General features: G+C 37.2%; 1 protein-coding gene across 6 annotated transcripts in view; it reads left to right on the top strand.

Moving 5' to 3' along the window:
* The window catches only part of SMARCA1 (SWI/SNF related, matrix associated, actin dependent regulator of chromatin, subfamily a, member 1), a 166,116-nt gene that overhangs the window by 69,309 nt on the left and 74,537 nt on the right, over window positions 1-22,270 (top strand). For 5 of the 6 annotated variants that reach the window (XM_037821585.1, XM_037821583.1, XM_037821582.1 and 2 more), the window contains 3 exons: window positions 6,350-6,469; window positions 10,750-10,860; window positions 16,626-16,739. In XM_037821585.1, the coding sequence (XP_037677513.1) occupies window positions 6,350-6,469; window positions 10,750-10,860; window positions 16,626-16,739 (345 nt within the window). The remainder of the gene's footprint in view (window positions 1-6,349; window positions 6,470-10,749; window positions 10,861-16,625; window positions 16,740-22,270) is intronic. The other variant, XM_037821586.1, reaches the window with a different exon arrangement.

Genomic DNA, 22,270 nt, shown 5'->3' with positions numbered 1-22,270 from the left:
TGTAGTTTCCTGTTTGTTTAATGGCAGCCATTCTAACCAGTGTTAGATGGTATCTCATTGTGGTCTTAATTTGCATCTCTCTAATAGCTAGTGAAGCTGAACATTTTTTCATGTGTTTCTTGGCCATTTGTATTTCCTCTTCAGAGAACTGTCTTTTCATATCTTTTGCCCATTTTATAATGGGGCTGTCTGTTCTATTGTCATTGAGTTGTAGGATTTCTTTGTATATGCAAGATATCAGTCTTTTGTCAGATACATGGTTTCCAAAAATTTTTTCCCATTGAGTTGGCTGCCTCTTTACCTTTTTGAGAAATTCCTTTGAGGTGCAGAAACTTCTAAGCTTGAGGAGTTCCCATTTATCTATTTTCTCTTTTGTTGCTTGTGCTTTGGGTGTAAAGTCTAGGAAGTGGCCGCCTAATACAAGGTCTTGAAGATGTTTTCCTACATTATCTTCTAGGAGTTTTATGGTACTTTCTTTTATATTGAGATCTTTGGTCCATTTTGAGTTAATTTTTGTGTAGGGGGTGAGGTAGGGGTCCTCTTTCATTCTTTTGGATATGGATATCCAACTCTCCCAGCCCCATTTGTTGAAAAGACCATTATGACTCAGTTCAGTGGCTTTGGGGGCCTTATCAAAGATCAGTCGACCATAGATCTGAGGGTCTATCTCTGAATTCTCAATTCGATTCCATTGATCTATATGTCTATCTTTGTGCCAGTGCCATGCTGTTTTGGCAACTGTGGCTTTATAATAAGCTTCAAAGTCAGGGAGTGTAAGTCCTCCCACTTCGTTTTTCTTTTTTAGAGTGTCTTTAGCAATTCGAGGCATCTTCCCTTTCCAAATAAATTTGATAACTAGCTTTTCCAAGTCTGCAAAGTAGGTTGTTGGAATTTTGATTGGGATTGCATTGAATCTGTAGATGAGTTTGGGTAGAATTGACATCTTAATGACATTTAGCCTTCCTATCCATGAACATGGAATATTTTTCCATCTTTTAAGGTCCCCTTCTATTTCTTTTAGTAGAGTTATGTAGTTTTCTTTGTATAGGTCTTTTACATCTTTGGTCAAGTTTATTCCTAGGTACTTGATTTTTTTAGTTGCTATTGAAAATGGTATCTTTTTCTTGAGTGTCTCTTCAGTTTGTTCATTTCTAGCATATAGAAACATTACTGACTTATGTGCATTAATCTTGTATCCTGCTACTTTGCTAAATTTGTTTATTAGCTCTAGTAGGTGTATCGTTGATTTCTCAGGGTTTTCTAGATATAAGATCATATCATCTGCAAACATCGACAGGTTTACTTCTTCTTTTCCAATTTGGATGCCTTTTATTTCTTTGTCTTGCCGGATTGCCCTGGCTAGCACTTCCAGCACAATGTTGAATAACAGTGGTGACAGCGGGCATCCTTGTCTTGTTCCTGATCTTAGAGGGAAGGCTTTCAGTCTCTCACCATTGAGTACTATGCTGGCTGTGGGTTTTTCATATATGCTCTTTATCATGTTGAGGAAGTTTCCTTCAATTCCTACCTTTTGAAGTGTTTTTATCAAAAAGGGATGTTGGATTTTGTCAAATGCTTTTTCAGCATCTATTGAGATGATCAATTGATTTTTCCCTTTCGAGTTTTTAATGTGTTGTAATACATTGATTGTTTTTCTTATGTTGAACCATCCTTGCATGCCTGGAATGAACCCCACTTGGTCATGGTGTATGATTTTTTTAATGTGTCTTTGGATTCGATTTGCAAGTATTTTGTTGAGGATTTTTGCATCTATATTCATTAGGGAGATTGGCTGGTAGTTTTCCTTTTTTGTAGCATCTTTGCCTGGTTTTGGTATTAGATTGATGTTAGCTTCATAAAATGAGTTAGGTAGTGTTCCATTTTTTTCAATGTTTTGAAAGAGTTTGAGTAAGATTGGTGTCAGTTCTTTCTGGAAAGTTTGGTAGAATTCCCCTGTGAAGCCATCTGGCCCTGGGCATTTATTTGTGGGAAGATTTTTGATGACTGATTGGATCTCTTTGCTTGTGATGGGTTGGTTGAGGTCTTCTATTTCTTCTCTGGTCAGTCTAGGTTGTTCATATGTTTCCAGGAAATTGTCCATTTCCTCTACATTATCCAGTTTGTTGCCATACAGTTGTTCATAATATCCTCTTATAATTTTTTTAATTTCTTCAGGATCTGCAGTTATGTCACCTTTTTCATTCATTATTTTGTTTATATGGGTCTTCTCTCTTTTTGATTTTGTCAGTCTAGCTAGGGGCTTGTCAATCTTGTTGATCTTCTCAAAGAACCAACTTTTGGTGATATTTATCCTCTCTATTGTTTTTTTGTTCTCTATGTCATTTATTTCTGCTTTAATCCTTGTTATTTCTTTTCTTGTACTTGGTTTAGGATTGGTTTGCTGTTCATTTTCTAGCTTCTTCAGTTGATCCATTAGTTCTTTGATTTTGGCTCTTTCTTCCTTTTTAATATATGCGTTTAGTGCTGTAAATTTCCCCCTTAGCACTGCTTTTGCTGCATCCCATAGGTTTTGGTATGTTGTGTTCTCATTTTCATTCGTCTCTATATATTTAGCAATTTCTCTTGCTATTTCTTCTTTAACCCACTGATTGTTTAGGAGTGTGTTGTTTAACCTCCAGGTATTTGTGAATTTTCTAAGTCTCTGATGGTTATTGACTTCTAATTGTATTCCATTGTGGTCAGAGAATGTGCTTTGAATAATTTCAATCTTTTTAAATTTATTGAGGCTTGTTTTATGTCCCAGCATATGATCTATTCTGGAGAAAGTTCCATGAGCACTAGAAAAGTATGTGTATCCTGGTGATTTGGGATGTAATGTCCTGTATATGTCTGTTAAATCTAATTCATTTATCAGATTGTTTCGGTTTTCAATTTCCTTATTGGTCTTCTGTCTGGTTGATGTATTTATAGGAGAGAGTGATGTGTTGAAGTCTCCCACAATTATTGTGGAAACATCAATTGCTTCCTTTAGTTTTGCCAGTGTTTCTCTCATGTATTTTGTGGCACCTTGATTGGGTGCATAGACATTTACGATTGTTATTTCTTCTTGCTGAATTGCCCCTTTTATTAGTATGTAGTGGCCTTCTTTGTCTCTCAAAACATCCCTGCATTTGAAGTCTATTTTATCTGAGATTAATATTGCTACACCTGCTTTCTTTTGGCTGTAGCTTGCATGAAATATTTTTTTCCATCCTTTCACTTTCAGTTTCTTTGTGTCCCTGTGTCTAAGATGAGTCTCTTGTATGCAACATATTGATGGTTCATTTTTTTTGATCCATTCTGCGAATCTATATCTTTTAATTGGGGAGTTTAATCCATTTACATTCAACGTTATAACCGTGATGGCATTTCTTGAATCGGCCATCTTATCCTTTGGTTTATGTTTGCCATATTTTTCCCTCTCTCTATTAATATCCTTTATTGTACCCATACCGAATCTCTTTAGTACTGAACCTTTCTCCAAGTCTCTCTGTCCTGTCTTTGTTTCTCTGTCTGTAGGGCTCCCTTTAGTATCTCCAGTAGGGCAGGTCTCTTGTTAGCAAATTCTCTCAGCATTTCTTTGTCTGTGAAAAATTTAAGCTCTCCCTCAAATTTGAAGGAGAGCTTTGCTGGATAAAGTATTCTTGGCTGGAAATTTTTCTCACTCAGAATTTTAAATATATCGTGCCACTGCCTTCTTGCCTCCATGGTGGCTGCTGAGTAGTCACTACTTAGTCTTATGCTGTTTCCTTTGTATGTGGTGAATTGCTTTTCTCTTGCTGCTTTCAGAACTTGCTCCTTCTCTTCTGTGTTTGACAGTGTGATCAGTATATGTCTCGGAGTGGGTTTATTTGGATTTATTCTATTTGTAGTTCGCTGAGCATTTATGATTTGTGTATTTATGTTCTTTAGAAGATTTGGGAAGTTTTCCCCAACAATTTCTTTGAATACTCTTCCTAGACCTTTACCCTTTTCTTCCCCTTCTGGGACACCAATGAGTCTTATATTTGGACGTTTCATATTATCTATCATATCCCTGAGGTCCATTTCGATTTTTTCAATTTTTTTCCCCATTCTTTCTTTTATGCTTTCATTTTCCATTCTGTCATCTTCCAGGTCACTGATTCGTTGTTCAACTTCCTCTAGTCTTGTACTATGAGTGTCCAGAATCTTTTTAATTTGGTCAACAGTTTCTTTAATTTCCATAAGATCATCCATTTTTTTATTTAGTCTTGCAATGTCTTCTTTATGCTCTTCTAGAGTCTTCTTGATTTCCTTCATATCCCGTATTATGGTCTCATTGTTCATCTTTAGTTCTTTGAGTAGCTGCTCTAGGTGCTGTGTCTCTTCTGGTCTTTTGATTTGGGTGCTTGGGCTTGGGTTATCCATATCGTCTGGTTTTTCCATATGCTTTATAATTTTTTGTTGTTTTTGGCCTCGTGGCATTTGCTGAACTTGATAGGGTTCTTTTAGGGTTTGTAGACCTATTGAAGTCCTTATCTCTAATTTATCAGATCTACAGCTTCGTGGAGTACACTTTCTCTAACTAACCAGCAGGTGGCGTCCACGAGCCACCTGTTCTCCACAAGCCAGTTCTCCCCTGCTTAGCCTTTTTGGTGAGTGGGGGAGTGAGTTTTGTGGGGCCCAGTTGGTGTACCAAGGTTGCGTGTGTAGTTGGTGTTGCCTGCCCTGTATGTGGGGCGTGTTTCTGGGCAGTCGGGGAGGGGGGGTGGCCCTAACAATCAAATCTCCCTGATGATCCTAGAGTTTTAAAGCTGCTGCAATAGTCTAATCCTTTAGTTCAGTCCTGCCACAGTTTGTCTCTGCCACTGACCCACAAGTCTTTTTGGTATTGGCGTATGGCTCCTGAGACTTGCAAGTGGGCCCCTCTTCCAGGCTGTGCACCCCGGGTCCTCTGTTGAGGGATGACTGTGCTATGTCACAGGTGAATGCCGTCCCCCCAGGGCAGTTCTGGGCTGCTGGGCTGTGTAGGGAGGCTCCCAGTCTGCTCAAATGATGGCTGAATGGGGCTTTGTTAATTCACACTGCTCCACCTTCCCAGCTCTGGGACAATCAGCTGAGGTTGCAGGGAAGGCTAATGTCCACGCCCAGTTTTGTGGTGTGTGCCTGTTATTTGAAGCACTTCCGTCACACTGGGTTGTCTGGGGCAGCTCTGGGCTATGGGGCTGGCGATGGGCAGGAGTGTTTCCTGTCCACCAGGATGGTGGCTGTGAGCGGACACCCCCCTTTTCTTGGGAAGTTGTGGTGTTTAGTGAATTTTCTCAGCCACTGGATTATTGCCTTTTGTCTCAGAGCTCTCTTAGTTCTGCTCTTGACTTGAGGTGCCCAAATTGCAATTCTTTGAAGCTTTCTGTATTGGGCTTCTTAGAGTAATTGTTTTAGAAAAAGAAAAAAGGATTGAAAAAAAAAAAAAAAACGGCCCTCCTCAGAGATCTAATGGGTTATTGAAATGCTAAGAGACAAAGCAACCAGTGCCATTAAGGAAAGGTCCACAGGGCAGAGAGATCAGCTTTTCTTCGGGATTTGCATGTGCGCCTCAAGGCCTGAGCTCCGCCCTTCCCCTTTCTGTGTTCACCAGAACTCCAAAAATCCTCTGCTTTTATTTTGGAGTTTTTCGTGTTATTTTTTTTTTTCTATGCCTGTCTCCTCTCTGTTGGGCTGGCAGCTCTCAGATTCTCTGGTGTCTGGTCTCAGTCTATCTATGGTTGGAGTATGGATCAGTAGAATGAGTTTCCGAGAAGGGCTACCACTGCAGTTCTCCCTTCTCCTTCCCGGAGCTGGCAGCGCCTCCTCCCACGGGACTGAGCCTGGCAGGGAGGGGCGCGGGTCCCCTGGCCGCAAAAACTTACAGATTTCGCTGATCTCAGCAGTTCGACATTTTCATGAGTGTTGTATGAAGTATGCCCAAAGACAGATTGCTTTGTGGTGTCCAGTCCACGCAGTTCCTGGCTTTTTACCTACTTTCCTGGAGGAGTAACTAAAACTTACAGCTCACCAGTCTGCCATCTTCTTGCCTTTATTTTAGCATTGGATATTTATCCCATTAAAAATTAGGCAGTACAAATTATAATGTAGCTACATCCTCAGTGATAAAAGATTTTAAAGAAAGCCTAAGTGAGAATACTTGGGAAGAAGGATTTCTGTATTTAAAATACTTGGGGCAAGTTAAATTTATATTCAAGTTTGATGTTAGCATTGCATTCTTATCTTGTAAATCAATAGACTTGATATTTCATGTCAAAACCTGACTTTTCAAAAGAAAGAGAATTCCTAGATTTTTACAAGCAATTCAGTAGTAGTTTTCTAATTTCAGTGCATTCAATTTTAGACTGCAGAGATGAATGAATGCTTGCAGAAAATGGGGGAGTCTTCTCTAAGAAATTTTAGAATGGACACTGAACAAAGTTTGTACAAGTTTGAAGGAGAAGATTATAGAGAAAAACAGAAGGTAACTTTTTATTCTCAACCTCTAGACCCTCAAATTAGCATTTCTTTCCATAACAATTATAAAATAACGTTGGCACTTAGCTTTTATGGTACTCTTCTATAGAGTGAAATTTGATGTAGGCCAGAAGATCTCATGCAAGGCCTATCTTTAGCATATATTTTATTGGTTTATTATTATTACTATCACCATCAGTCATCATCATCATTTTTGCTGCTGCTGCTACTACTCTTGTTATTGAGAAGCAGTATGGTATTGTGGTTGAGTTCCTGGACTCTGGAGCTGAAATCCCAACTGTATCAGAAAGTGACCTTGGGTACTTAGTTTTCTCACCTATCAAATGGAGATTATAGTAGGTATGTCATAGAGGTATTCTGAGGATTAAATGACTTAATACTCATAAAATAATTAGACCAATGCCTGGCACTTAGTATTAACTATATCAGTAATAGTGTTATTATTAACATATAGTTACTTAAATGTCAGACTTTGTTACAGATGGCCTCATGTATAAAAGAATGCCTCATAATATATTCCATGGACAGCAAGGGTCCATTGAAGAAATGGGAGTTTTACTTACTTTATTTAAACTGGAATTAAAGTTATAATTTAAAATTGTTTTGAAATGACTTAAGGCATAGAGAAATTGCATATATATAGAGTTCACGTATACCCTTTTCTCTGCTTCCCTTAATGTTAACAACTGATAGAATCATAGTACAATGATATAATTCAGGAAAGTAGTATTGGTACAGTACTAACAAACTATAGAACTTATTCAAATTTCACTAGTTTCCCCTTAATGTCTTTTTTCTGTTCCAGAGGATCCAATCCAGGATCCCACATTGCATATTGTTGTGTCTCCTTAGTCTTCTCCAATCTGTGACAGTTCCTCAATCTTTTCTTGTCTTTTGTGACTTTGAAGATAACTGGTCAGTTATTTTGTAGTTTGTCTCTCAATTTGGGTTTGTTTGATGTTTTCTCTTGGGTTGGTTGAGATTGTGCCTTTTTTTTAAAAGAAGACTACAGGAGGGGAGCTCTATCTTTCTCAGTGCATCATATCAGGGGATATGATACTAATATGTCTTATTGCTGGTGTTGTTGACCTTGATCACTTAGTTGAGGTGGTGTCTGCTGGGTTTCTCCGGTGTAAAGTGACCATTTTCCCCTTTGGAATTGACAAATCTCTTGGGGGAGATACTCCTCAAATTTTCATCCACTGATTTTAGCATCCGTTGGTGGAGCTTGCCAGTAGCAGTTGTCATTGTGGTGTTTCCCTAATGGTGATTTTGTATTTCCCTCATTCCATCTACATTTATTAATCAAAATTTTTCTCTAAGGCATTGCTGTCCCTTCTTCCCCATTTATTTATTTACTTATTTGTTTATATCAGTATGGACTCATGGATGTTTGTTTTATTTTTTGAGGTATAATCTAATTCTATAATGTTTTTTTGCTCAAATTGTTCCATAAAGCTGTTATTTTTTTGAACTGGCCTAAATGAATTTTGTTAAAATAAAAAAACTCATTCTGAAGTATTGATTTCACTGAAAAATGAGAGGTGAGCCATTTTAGTTTCCACTGTAACTAGTATGCTGATAACTCTTTGTTGCTGTCATTAAGTCTGATAGTTTTTAGTTTATTAACTTATATCTGGTTGTTTTATCTGTAACCTTAACTCAATTATGTTAAGTATTTGTTAAGTATAAAGCTGCTTATGTTTTATCCTCATGAGATGGAGATGATAGCCTGCATGCACAGAGTGGAAGGTGCCTTCCTAATATTAGTTTTTTAGATCTCATTATGTGATATGAATTTTATTAATTTTACAATTATTCCTAGGGGCTTATTGGTGCTATGAGTCTTTTATACAGTGGAAAATTATTAAACAATGAAGAATCTAAATATCAGTGGAGCTGGTTATCTACATTCTTAGAGTAAAATTAGGCTTTGTAAAATACTTGGCTATTTTTAATGTAACAGGTTTTCCTATGCAAAGTATTTCCAATTCTAGAAACATGATGCACAGATGTAGAGGAATTTTAATTATAGTTACAGAAACATGTATTTTATACTTGAATGTTTGACAGTATTAATTCTGTCCAAAATCAGAATTATTTGAATATTCTGAGCTGAGATTATATTTTATTTCTTTCTCTTAATCTTTTGTAGATAGGTTCTCAAAACAGGTTCAGACTGTCGTTTGAAGAGAATTGAAAACATGAAAGAATATTGTTTATATGTAAGTCAGCAATGTAACTATACAATGAGGTAGATTTTCATATCTGATTTATTGAACTAGTAGCATTACTTAACAACCATATACCTGATAAATTAAATCATAATGGCTGACATTAATTCTGAGTACATTAAATTAAATAAGTTTGTATTAATGTATTCTTGTCCCAAACAAACTATTGGCATGATTTATTCTGTTTTTGAAAGTTCAAGAATTGGCTTTTAATGCTTATTTTAAATTTAAATAACTAGACCTTAAAATTTGAATAACTAGACCTTAATGGCCAAATACATTACTTTTAGAAAGTTGGTTTAAGCTATTATTCATTTATGTTTACTAGATAAATATTTATCACTAGATAAAATATTGGTTATTTATAAAACAACTTTTCCATTAGTATCACCTCACATTAATCCATCTGAAAGAAAAGGTAAAAGTCATTTCGCTGTTGTATTTCTCATTTTACTTAAACATCCCATTATACTATCCATATCTCATATACTGTTAGAGTTAGAAGAGACCTTAAAGGTCAATTACTCTAACTTTTCTTGTAATTAAAAAATCCCACCTATAGCATTTAGTAAAGTTATCTAGTCTCTTTTTAAATACTGTCATGTTGGGGAACTTATTCTTCTCTAGATGGATGGTTCGTTTCATGGTTTGATATTCTCTGATTCTCAGAAAAATTCTTATTTACTTTATAAACTCCTTGAGGGGAGGGATTATTTTATTCTTCTTTGTATTCCTGACACTGACTTGTACATACTACAGTAGATATTCAGTAAATATTTGTTAAGTTATATTGTTAGCAGTTTACTTTCTTGTAACTTCCCACATTGGTTCTAATTTTATGGATCAACAAAGAACTGTGTTCTTTTATTTTCTATTTGATAGACTTTCACAAATGTGAATGCCACCATTATGTATCTCTTTAGTCTTTACTTCTTTAGATACTGTGAGAGTCTGTAGATCTTTAACCATCTTAGTCATAGTTTATCATCCACTCTTAAAATATGATGCCAAGGTTTCAATTCAACTCTTAGATAAAATCAAATAGAGTTGGACCATTAATGGTAGAATGCTCTGGGAACTCTATCTCTCTCTATATATAGATAAATGGACAAAATGAACAAAATTAGATTTTTTTTTCTAATTCATCTAGTCAGCCAGCCAGCCTACAGATACTTATTATTAACCCATTTTATGTAAAGGCACTAGGCTAGGCACTGTGAAGTCAAGAAAAAACATCTGACCTAGAAAGCTTTTGCTACAGATTCCAGAACTTTGTATTGTCAGTTTTGTCTGTTGACTGTTAAATTGTATTTTCTGGCTAACATTGGGGTAAAATTTTGTAGTACTACCAAATCATTGGTCATATTGCTGTGGATATGTAATAATACCTTACATTTAATTCTTGGCAGTTTACCTAATGTTTAATCCTCAAGACTGGTAGTATTATGCCCATTTTACAGATGGAGAAAATAATTTCCCCAAAGATATATAACCAGTAAATTGGCAGAACAAAGATTCAAATCCAGGTCTTCTGATTCCACTGACTTTTCCCACTATGACACAGCTACCTTACCAAAGATCTCATTTAAAAATTTCTCTTGATTTGAAGATATGCGTAGCATATACCTATCATGTTGATATTTCTCATTTACCCCTTTCACCTATTTTCTGAGTCATGTATTTACTATGGTTGCCAGAATCAATGTTAACACTTCCTTGTATATTAGCTAACATTTATCCATTTAATTTGATGATAAAGTACTAGCCAGATTGTGTACATTCTTCTTAATTACTATGGAAGAACTAATTTTTTAGATCTATTTTCAAAAAAAATAAAAAAACAATCTTTCCACCTAAACTTTATATACAATATAAGGTTTCAGAACTTTGGAGGCATAATTGTGACTTATAAAGCAAGTTTTTATTGTTTTAATGGCTTTTGCTTTCTCACATTTCTGCAACCTTGATGTGCTTTACTTTTATAAAACCGTTTGGAATAATCAAGCCTGTTGTTCTTGTTCGTTGTGTATAGGTTGGTATGGTGGAATGGATTGAACCTCCTAAACGAGAACGCAAAGCAAACTATGCAGTGGATGCCTACTTTAGGGAGGCTTTACGTGTCAGCGAGCCAAAGGCTCCAAAGGTAAAACAGTACAAGACCAGTTTTAATGTCCTACAGTAGAATTCTCTTGTAACATGGTCAGTGGTTCAGATTTACTTACATTATTGCCAAATCATAGTTCCTAAAATATTAACAACAATACAGAAAAATACTTGAGATGGCACAGCTGTACAGATGGATTTCATTGTATTTATTTTTTCACACATAAAAGAAATTACCAATAGGGGGTAAGGCAAGATGGCAGCATAAGGAGGTGTGGAATTTAGGTAGTCCTCTGGAAAAACTAGCATATAGCCAAGAACAACTAGTGAATAGTCTATAACAACTGCTGAGGGACATCTTTGAACAGACAAACATGCACCAGTCTGGAATGGGTGGAATGGCTGAGATTGCAACATAAGAACTGTAAGTAAAGCTCCGCAAACAGGGGAGCTGGCTCCCCTTCCCCACCGGCATGGCAGGCTAAGTTGGAAGACTTCCTTGTGAGAAAAAGCAGTCTCCTGGGAGGAAGGGAAGGTAGCTCAACCAAGCTTCAATTGCAGTTTTAATTAACGAATTTGGACTACTGAATACAATCTACAAGCACAGATAAACTCATAGCAAACGGGAAAGGGACCCGGAGGTTCCTCCCTGCAGAGAGGGGGTGGGGCTGACAGGAAAAAGTACATAAATAAATAAAAACAGAGACTTCCAGAATCAGCTGAGCTTAGAATACTAGAAAAGGGCTGTGTCCCAAGAAAAGGGGCACATAGAACTGAGCACCTCCAGTTCTTGACTGGAAGCTAGGGGGCTAGGGACTGGCTCTGAAAAGGGGATTTCTTCCTTTTTTCCTTTTTTTTCTCTCAGTCTAAGTAGCTCATTAGAGAAAGCCTCAGGCATTTTCAATTGTCAGTGTTGATCCAGGCAAGGGTGGAGTTAAGATAGTCAGAAAGGAAGAAAGGAAGAAATCAAGTGTAGGAGATAAATCCATGCAGGGCTTAGCTTCCTTAAGAAAAGGGGGAGATAGGGCCCAGTTCAAGTGGCTCCCCTCCTGCAGAGAACTCAGACACTAGGGCCTGGGGAAAAAAATCCAGAAACAGTTTAAGCTTGGCTTCTGACACTTTCAGCTCCTGGCATAGACAGCATCTGCTGAGAATTAAAGGCAACACACCTCTTTATACCAGTGGGGAGCTGCAGGCTGACAAGCGCCACCTGCTGGGCAGGATAGGAAAAGCACAGCATCTAGAGGCCTCACAGGAAAATCTGACAACCTGCTGGAAATCCTCAGGGAAACCTGGTACTGATTACACCTTCTTCCTGAGACCTGGGCCCATCTGGTCTGAGAAAATCTCATGTTTGAAGGACAGATGCCTAGACAACAAAAAATTACGAATCACATCAGGAAAAATGAAGATATGGCCCAATCAAAGGAAAAAACTTACACTTCAAATGAGATACAGAAGTTGAAACAACTAATTAAAGATCTTCAAACAAATATGCTAAATTAATTAAAAAATCAAATCAATGAGTTGAGGGAAGATATGGCAGAAGAGATGAAGGATATAAAGAAGATATTGGGTGAACATAAGGAAGAACTCGAAAGTTTGAAAAAACAATTGGCAGAACTTATGGGAATGAAAGGCACAATAGAAGAGGTGAGAAACACAATGGAGACTGTTCTAGTTTGCTAATGCTGCAGAATGCAAAACACCAGAGATGGATTGGCTTTTATAAAAAGGGGGTTTATTTGGCTACACAGTTACAGTCTTAAGGCCATAAAGTGTCCAAGGTAACACATCAGTAATCGGGTACCTTCACTGGAGGATGGCTGATGGCGTCCGGAAAACCTCTGTTAGCTGGAAAGGCACATGGCTGGCGTCTGCTCCAAAGTTCTGGTTTCAAAATGGCTTTCTCCCAGGACGTTCCTCTCTAGCAAGCTTGCTCCTCTTCAGAACGTCACTCACAGCTGCACTGAGTTCAGTCTCTTTGAGTCAGCACGTTTTATATGGCTCCACTGATGAAGGCCCACCCTGAATGGGTGGGGCCACGCCTCCATGGAAATATCCCATCAGTTATCATCTACAGTTGGGTGGGGCGCATCTCCATGCAAACAACCTAATCCAAACGTTCCAACTTAATCCCCACTATTATGTCTGCCCCACAAGATCGCATCAAAGAACATGGCTTTTTCTGGGGGACATAGTACATTCAAACTGGCACAGAGACATGCAATGGCAGATTTGAAGAGGCAGAACAAAGGATTGGTGAACTAGAGACAGACCAACTGAAATCCTACACACAAAAAAAAGAAGAGATAAGGAAAGGAATGGAAAAATATGAGCAGGGTCTCAGGGAATTGAATGACAACATGAAGTGCATGAATATATGTGTCATGGGTGTCCCAGAAGAGAAGGGAAAAGGGGCAGAAAGAATAATGGAAGAAATAATCACTGAAAATTTCCCATCTCTTATTAAAGACATAAAATTGCAGATCCAAGAAGCACAGCATACCCCAAAAAGAATAGATCTGAATAGACCTACTCCAAGACACATAATAATCAGATTATCAAATGTCCAAGACAATGAGAGAGTTCTGAAAGCAGCAAGAGAAAAGCAATCTGTCACATACAAAGGAAGATCGATAAGACTATGTGCAGATTTCTCAGTAGAAACCATGGAGGTGAGAAGGCAGTGGCATGATATGTTTAAATACCGAAAGAGAAAAACTGCCAACCAAGAATCATATATCTGGAAAAACTGTCCTTCAAACATGAGGGAGAGTTCAAAGCATTTTCAAACAGACACTGAGATAGTATGTGAACAAGAGACCTGCTCCACAAGAAATACTAAAGGAACCACTATGGGCAGATAGGAAAAGACAGGAGAGAGAGAGGTTTGGAGAAGAGAGTAGAAATGAAAACTATCAGTAAGAGGAGGGAGGGAGGGAGAGGGGGAGGGGAGGGGGAGGGGAGGGGGAGGGGGAGAGGCAGAGGCAGAGGCAGAGGCAGAGGCTATAAAAATAAGATATGACATACAAAATCCAAAAGACAAAGTGTAGACAGTAGACATGACACTGAATGAAATTAGCCAGAAACAAAAGGATGGATACTCTATGGACTCACTAATATGAACTAACATTGATGGGCGAAATTTGAGAGTTAAAGTTGAGAACACAGGTTGTGACGTGATAGGAAGAAGTTAGCAAATGGGCATTTGATGCTGAAGGAGTGCATAAATTCAACAGGATTGAAGGTGTAGATCCAGAAATGGATAGCATAATACTGTGTGATGGTTTGCACAATATTGTAAGTACTCTGAACAAAGATGAGTGTGCATGCAGTTGAAAGTAAAAGGCTAGGGGCATGGGTGACACCAGAAGGAAAGATAGAAGATAAAGACTGGGATTGTATAACTTATCAAAATCTGGAGTGGTCAATGATGGTGATTAAATGTTCAAATATAGGAATGTTTTTAAAAGAGGGAGAACAAGTGAATGTCAACATTGCAAGGTGTTGAAAATTCGATGGTATAGGGGAAAAATACAATCAATTCAAACTAGAGTCTGTAGTCAATGGTAACATTGTAAGATGCTTCCATTAATTGTAACAAAGGCAATATACCAAAGTTAAATGTCTATATGAGGGGGATATAAGGGAGTGATATGGGATTCTTTGTTTGTTGTTGTCTGACCTTTTCATTGCATTTTTATTTTATTTTTATTTTTCTTTTATCTTTCATATTTCTATTCTCCATTTTTTTCCTCTTTGCAGAAGAAATGGAAATGTCCTCATATAGATTGTGGTGGTGAATGCATGTTACGTGATTATATGGGGAATCATTGGTTATTACTTAGAATGGATTGTATGGTGTGTGAACAAAACTGTTTAAAAAATAACAGAGGGTTATAGGTGCTGGGGAAAATGTGGAGAGAAGGACATACCTATTCAATGTTGGTAGGGAAGCAGAATGGGGAAGCCCATCTGTAGGGCAGTATGGTGGTTCCACAGGAAGCTAAGTATGGGGTTGGCATATTTTCCTGCATATGTTGTTGGGTATATATTTGGAAGACCTGAGAGCAGGGAACATGAATGGACATCTGCACACTGGTGTTTATTGATGATTTGCAATGGATGGAGGTGACCTATGGGTACATTGACTGATAAACAGAATGGTGAAATGTGGTGTATACATACAATGGAACAATAAGCAGCGGCAAGAAGAAATGAAGTTGTGAGGTATGCAACTAGGTGAATGGATCTTGAGGACAGTATATTGAGTTATTTCAGCCAGAATTGAAAAGACAGATATTATAATGCCTCACTAATATGGACTAGCTATAATTTGCAAACCCTGAGAATTGAATCTGAGAGCATAGGTTATCAGGGGAAGGCTTACGGTAAAGGTTCCTAGATTGTAAGCTCTTACAGCAGTCACATCTATTCACGAGTTGTAATGGTTATTTCTAGATTCTGAGATGTTGAGCTCTTTGTGTGTAACCTGGAACTTTCGGTATCTGTGTGAAACCTGAGACTTAGAGCCAGAGTTTGGCAGCTATGAATGTCGGCATTACCCCATACAGCAAATGTTAAAGAAGCTGAAAAAGAGATCAGACTTTAATTAGAAATATGAACAAGAAGGACTTGGTTAGGACTATGGTAGAACAGACTAGAGGGAAAAAGATGATATTGACTGTATTTGAAAGCTTCGACTCCTGTGTGAGACCAAAAAGAAGAGATGTTTATTTGGTGGAAAATCTGTATTTTCTGTAACATCCTATATAATGTAACTTGTATGGTCAGTTTATCCAAACACCATAATTACTTGGAACCTTGAATGGGGGTGAGATCTGGTTGGTTTGTACATGTTAGCATGAAACCCCAATACATCTCAGAGTAATTTGGGCAGAGAATACAAAGCATTTTGCAAAGCCCCCTTGAGGGACTGCGGAAAAATTGAATATATTAAACTTACCCACCTGCTGGGGAATTCTTGATAGTCTCACAAGCATTGGGGACTAGCATTGTAGTAGGCCAATCCCTCAATCTTGGGGCTTGCCCTTATGAAGCTTGTTACTTCAAAGGAGAAGGTAAGCCTACTTATAATTGTGCCTAAGATTCACCCCCAGAGAAGCTCTTTTGTTGCTCAGATTTGGGCTGTCTCTCTAAGCCAACTTTGCAGGTAAACTCACTGCCCTCCCCTCTATGAGGGACATGACTCCTTGGGGTGTAAATCTCCCTGGCAACATGGGACATGACTCCTGGGGATGAGCCTGGCCCTGGCATCATGGGATTGAGAAAGCCTTCTTGGACCAAAAGGGGGAAGTGAAATGAAACAAAATAAAGTTTCAGTGGCTGAGAGATTTCAAATGGAGTTGAGAGGTCATTCTGGAGGTTATTCTTATGCATTATGTAGATATCCCTTTTTATTCTTTAGTGTATTAGAATAGCTAGAAGGAAATACCTGAAATGTTGAACTGCAATCCAGTATCCTTGATTCTTGAAGATGATTGTGTAACTAGGTTGCTTATATGGGATGACTGATTGTGAAAACCTTGTGGCCCACACTGCCTTTATCTGGTGTATGGACAGATGAATAGAGAAAAGGGGGACAAAAAGTAAATGAATAACGGGGGAAAAGGAGTATGAGATGTTTTGGGTGTTCTTTTTAACTTCTATTTTTATTTTTATTCTTTTTTTTATTTCTTGTAATGAAAATGTTCAAAAATTGATTGTGGTGATGAATGCACAAGTATATGATTATAGTGTGTACTGAGAACAAATATATGTAATGTGTTTTTTCCCTCACAGGCTCCACGACCTCCAAAACAGCCAAATGTTCAGGATTTTCAATTTTTCCCACCACATTTGTTTGAGCTCCTGGAAAAGGAAATTCTTTATTATCGCAAGTCAGTAGGCTATAAGGTAAGTTTAAAATTTTTAATGAGTATAATATAACCTTTTAAACTATTATAACCTATTAAGCTATTACTAGATGGTGTTCCATTTTAATGTGAGAGATTGTGAGTGTAAATAAAAATAATGGTGTTTCTAAAACCAAAGAAGAGGTTTAACTTAGAAGTAAAGTTTCTATCTACTGAATCACCGATATGATCATCACTAAATGGGATTAATGGAGAATTATGCAGTATTTCAAAGTAGGAATAACAGTGTATGTTGTTTTAATAATACTAGTGCTTTAATGGTTAAAGAATATGTAGAAAGAAAAATGGGTGTGTGTTTTATTAGAAATTAATGTATAAATATGATAGGAAATTTTCAATAATTTTCCTTAATTTTACCAGGGAATAGTATTTTTGGGTTTATGCTCACAGGTTGATGAAAGCCCTGTTGGTGGTTGGTATATTGTGACCACTTAGGTGTTAAAGATAATTATAAACATGATAAAAAATTACATACTTTTAAAATGATCTTTTGGAATTCAAAATTATTATTTGTATAAAAGGCTGACAGGAACCCATTTTTGAAAATGTGAATGAAATTTAGTATGTCACACAATCTTATCACATCGAGAGACTGAGCATACTAGATTATTTCTATATGTTGAAATTTACTTCCTAGTGAATGGAGAGGGACAACCAAAGGTATAATAATAATAGTGTAAACAAAATGGTAACAATATCAACACTATTGTAATTTAGAAAGTTTTCTGGTTCATGAATTGGATGCTGTGTGTTTTGAAAAAATTACTTTGTGAGACTTTATCACAATTGGAAGTATGACCAATTATTTTAATTAGTAGCTGTAATGTGCCTGGAACAGCTCCATGTGTATAAGATATTTAATTAGTTCACTTATATTTTAGAACCAGAGTGGCTCTCTAAAGTGTTTGTACTTTTTGTCCAGAGTGGGAGCATTGCTATTTGAAACAGAGCAAAAAGCATTGCTTTCTATTTATTGTATCAAAGTTAAAAAATATATAAATAAGAGCAAGAAACTTAAAGTGAATATAAAGTGATTAGTTATTATCTAGTTAGGGAAATGTGATTAAATTTGAATGTATTTAAACCAACAGGACTGGATAAAATCCTTCTTAGGAATTTGTAGAAGAGTAAAGTAACCATGGTTGAACATTCAGACCAGGCATAAAACCAGTTTCAGAGAAAGTGAAAACAGCGATATGCCAGAAGAAACAGGCAAGTTATAGGTTCAAACTGCAAAATAGAAATAGTAAAATTAATAATAGTTAATAAGATTTCATGAAGTAAGCAAGTATTATGCTCTCATTAAGGTTTGTAGTAATTTTAGATGTAGAACATTATTTTCTGTTACTTTTGATTGTTAATAGTGAGACTTGAAAGGAGAATTAATTGGAATGTTAGACTTCAGATAGTAATAAACCAATTATTTGTGTAGAGTATCTTATAATTTATGAAATGCTCTCACACATACTTCATTTCCTAACAATCTTGCAAGGTTGGTATTATCTTCATCTCCATTAATAGGTGAGAAAACTGAAGTTTAGAGAGGTTAAATGATTTGTTCAAGGTCACATAGCTAACAGGGTTGCAATAGGGACTGATTTTGAACCCAGGTTCTCAGTGTTCAAATGCGATGCTCTTTCCACTCAGACATTCTGGGCTATTTCTGCATGTGATATAACCCTGCCTCTTTCTGCAGTCTTAAATAAAGACTGTTTACAGTGGTTTTACATGTCATTTGGGAGGTGAGCCAAGTGTTAGTTGAGTAGCAGCCATAAAAAAAAAATCTCTGATGATACAACTGTTTTTGCTTCCTATTTGGAGATACTGAAACTTTTTCCCCTGTGATAATTACTGTTCCCGTCAAATCCTGGCCACAGCTCTTGTTTTAATGTAAACAGTGTCTTTCATTACAGGCAGTTTTTGGTTAGGGGTGATGTCTTACAATGACTCATTGGGTGGTGGCCAACTGGAAGGAGATGGAGGAGAGAGGAAACCTCAGAAGAGGGAGGAATGAAGAGCAGTTGTGAAGGGTGATAGGAAGAAGACAGAAGAAGAGAGGAAAAGGATGAATGGGGAGAGGGAAGAGGGCCTAGAATTTATGCTATCACACCTTACTGTTTTTTCTTCCTCACCTCTGAGAAAGAAGGGACAAGAGAGGGAGAATGAGAGCAAGGAGGATGTTTATTTAATACGTGTTTATTGTGCCAGGTCCTGGGCCAAACACTAGGGATATAGCAGTGAATAATGCAGACAAGGTCCCTCACCTCATGGAACATACATTCTAATGGAGAAGACAGACATTAAACAGACATACAGTGTAATTATGTTGTTATTTGTGTGGCTAATGCTTGCAAAGGGTGCTAAGAGGGAGTGTAACGTAGGTGTCCAATGATGAAGATCAGGGAGGTGTTCCCTAAGGAAGTATTTCATCTGAGATGAGAGAGATGAGTTTAGCCAAGTGAAAGGTGAGAGAGAAGAGCCTAGCAGGGAAAACAACATGTGCACAGGTCTTGAGGTAGGAAGGAGGATGGCCCCTTTAGGGAACTGAAAGAGGCCAGTGTTGCTGGGGAGCGGTGAGGGGAGAGTGACTTGAGATGAGGCTGGTTGAGTGGGTAAAGTTAGATTGTGTGGAGCCTTTATAGATCATATTAATGAGGATGAACTTTATCTTTAGAGCAAAGGAAAATCATTGAGATATTTTTGAGGCAGACGGGTAGGTGGGTGGTGAAATGATAATACTAGCAGGTATTTGCTTAGTCATTACTTTTGTCACTTGGTGTTTTAGTTTTCTAGCAGCTAAAACATACCATACAATGGATTGGCTTAAACATGGGGAATTTATTGGCTCACAGTCTCAGAGGCTAGCACACTTGCTTCCTCCCTGGATCAGTATCTTCTGGCTGACCGGAAATCTTTGGAGTTCCTTGGCTTAAATTCCATGGCAATGTGCATGACAGTATCTTATCCTTTCTCTTTTGGGTTCTGTTGACTTCCAGCTTCTGGCTGTTCCCCATGGCTTCTCTTTTTGTGTGAAATTTCCTTTGCTTATAAGGCCCACCTGCATTCCATTTGGTCACACCTTAACTAATAACATCTTCAAAGGTCCTGTTTACAAATGAGTTTGCACCCACAGGACCAGGGGTTTGGGACCTGAACATGCCTTTTGTGGGGAACATGATTCAATCCTTAAAACTTACTGTTCTATGTTCTGTATAAATATTAACTCACTATTCTTACAACAGTCCTGGGACTATATCCCTGTTGTACAGATGAGGAAACTGAGACACAGAGAGGTTGAATAATTTGCCCTGAGTAATTTGCTCAAGGCCATACAACTTATAATTGGTAGAATACGATCAGATTCACATTTTGAAAGGTCATTTTGGCAGTTATGCAGAGAATGGCAAGACTTTATCCAAGGAAACCAGCTAGGAAGCTGTTGAAGTTATCAAAGTAAGGGGAGATGGCAGTGGTGGAAGGAAAAGTGATCCCCTACCACATTATTCCTAGTCTTGTCCTCTCTTCAGCCCCATTTTGAATGCTCTGTATCATCCACTGTGCATATTTAGCTGATGATTTACAAGACAAATAAGAATACATTCTGGATGTTGGTTCTTTCTGAGCCTTATTTCTTCCATTCTTTACCAGGAACTATGGACCTGAACTATGGTGGGTTCTTCAATTGAGTGGGTTTCATGTTTGAATCCAGAGTATAGACAGATCAGCATGGCATGCTAATCATCTGCAAAAGCTTCCTTTCAAGGATAATGTGATTTATAAATGTTAGATGGATCTTTGCGAGGTATATCTAGCATTGATTTTTTTCCCATTGTACCTCCAGAAAACTCACCAGAGCTTCAAAGTGAATGGAACCATAATTTATTCTCAGATCAACAAAACTGCTTTAGTTGGAGTTACCTGGTATTTTTATATGCACAGTCAGCATCTCAAAAAGGGACTCCTTTCCCCTTTTCTGGTTAAATGATTGTCACTCAAGGGGGAGAGAGCTGTTGCCTATAGATGGGGGCACTACGGGTTCACAGTAACATTTGTTCATTTTGAGTCCCTATAAGTCTTATTCTGTAATGGTTTGTGGTGGGAGTGGGGCTAGTGAGCGGCTCAGTCATTTTGAAGCAGTTAGTAAAGAGCATTTTTCTTGAGGGCCTGCTTTTGCCTTTTTTTTTTCTATTCCCCCCCCCCCCCATATTCAGCACAACAAGGGCACAGTTGTGTTTGCTGATGATAAGATGTGAACTTAAAGCATTTTGTTTTATTTGATGCTGAGGGAAGTATTTGTTTTGCCCTAAACACTTGGTAGATAGCAGTACATTATGATGTGCCAATTCTTCCCAGTATCTAAAGCTTTGATCGTGTTGGAATTTAGGCATATTCAGAAGCTTCATTGCTCCTGTGTCTTAAAGGAGTTGCTATTTAATGCATTTAATGAGTTGCTCACTAAAATCTTTACACTGGAAGAGGATGACTTAGTTGAAATTTCAATTGCAAAATAAAAAATCAAGAATATCTAGCAGTTCCATTGAATTTAAGATTTATTGTATTTGAAGCTGAAGAAGCTGTAGAATATTCTGACATTTGTCCCCAGTAAAAATTCTTTAGGGATTGGTATAAACATTTGACAAAAGAAGGAAGTTCCATAATCTTTGTGAGTTTTGGTAATGTATCATTGTGGGTCAACTAGTGTGCAGTCGTAGAACTAAAATTAGGTTACCTGATTTCAGATTACTACTTTCATTTCTGTATGTCTGTGAAATGCTTGTTAAAATTCCATCTAAGAAACAAGATCAGAAAAAGTTTTTCACTTCCCCATGCATGGAACAAAGCTCTTAATCACAAATACCAAAGAATAATTGAATGTTTCCTTTTGGAAGCTAACATTTTATATATATCATGGCTTTATTACATGTTGCTGGGGACCATAAGGTGACATAAAGTATGAGTACTTAAGATACTTTCTAAATATCTGTTCACTACTATTGGTCTATAATTAGTCTACTTAATTCTTATATAGCACTTTGAAATACTCCAGGAAGTTTAATACTGATGAAAAACTCATAAAGTAAAAATTGATGAATACCTCTTTAATATGGTAAATATTGAAGAGATTAAAAAATTTTTTTTGTAGGTGGAGATAGAGGAATCTAGGAAATGTAATCATTTCTAATTCTAAAAATTTTGGCAGTTACATATTAGGATAATTTCTAGAATTGAAATAGTCAACATAACATTGATGAAGTAATTTTAAAGTTTTTCTGGGTTAGAAATATGACCAGTGGATGTGGAAGAAACAGTCTGCAGTGGATCCTAAAATCTAATGGTATGATATAATATTCTGGTTTTGCTTTTATTTGAAGTTTAAGGGGGAGACTTTTAGGATAGAGAATATCTGCATATGAATAAACATTTCATTTTCTGTGATATAGTACCCATTTTCTGACATAAAATTAGATCTTTATAAAATATTTCATTTTGTTAAGAAAATATGGTTTGTTG

The sequence above is a fragment of the Choloepus didactylus genome, chromosome X (assembly GCF_015220235.1).
Source record: "Choloepus didactylus isolate mChoDid1 chromosome X, mChoDid1.pri, whole genome shotgun sequence".
Classification (NCBI taxonomy): domain Eukaryota; kingdom Metazoa; phylum Chordata; class Mammalia; order Pilosa; family Megalonychidae; genus Choloepus; species Choloepus didactylus.
The sequence above is the reverse complement of the archived record's forward strand: the minus strand, read 5'-3'. Positions and strand labels throughout refer to the sequence as shown.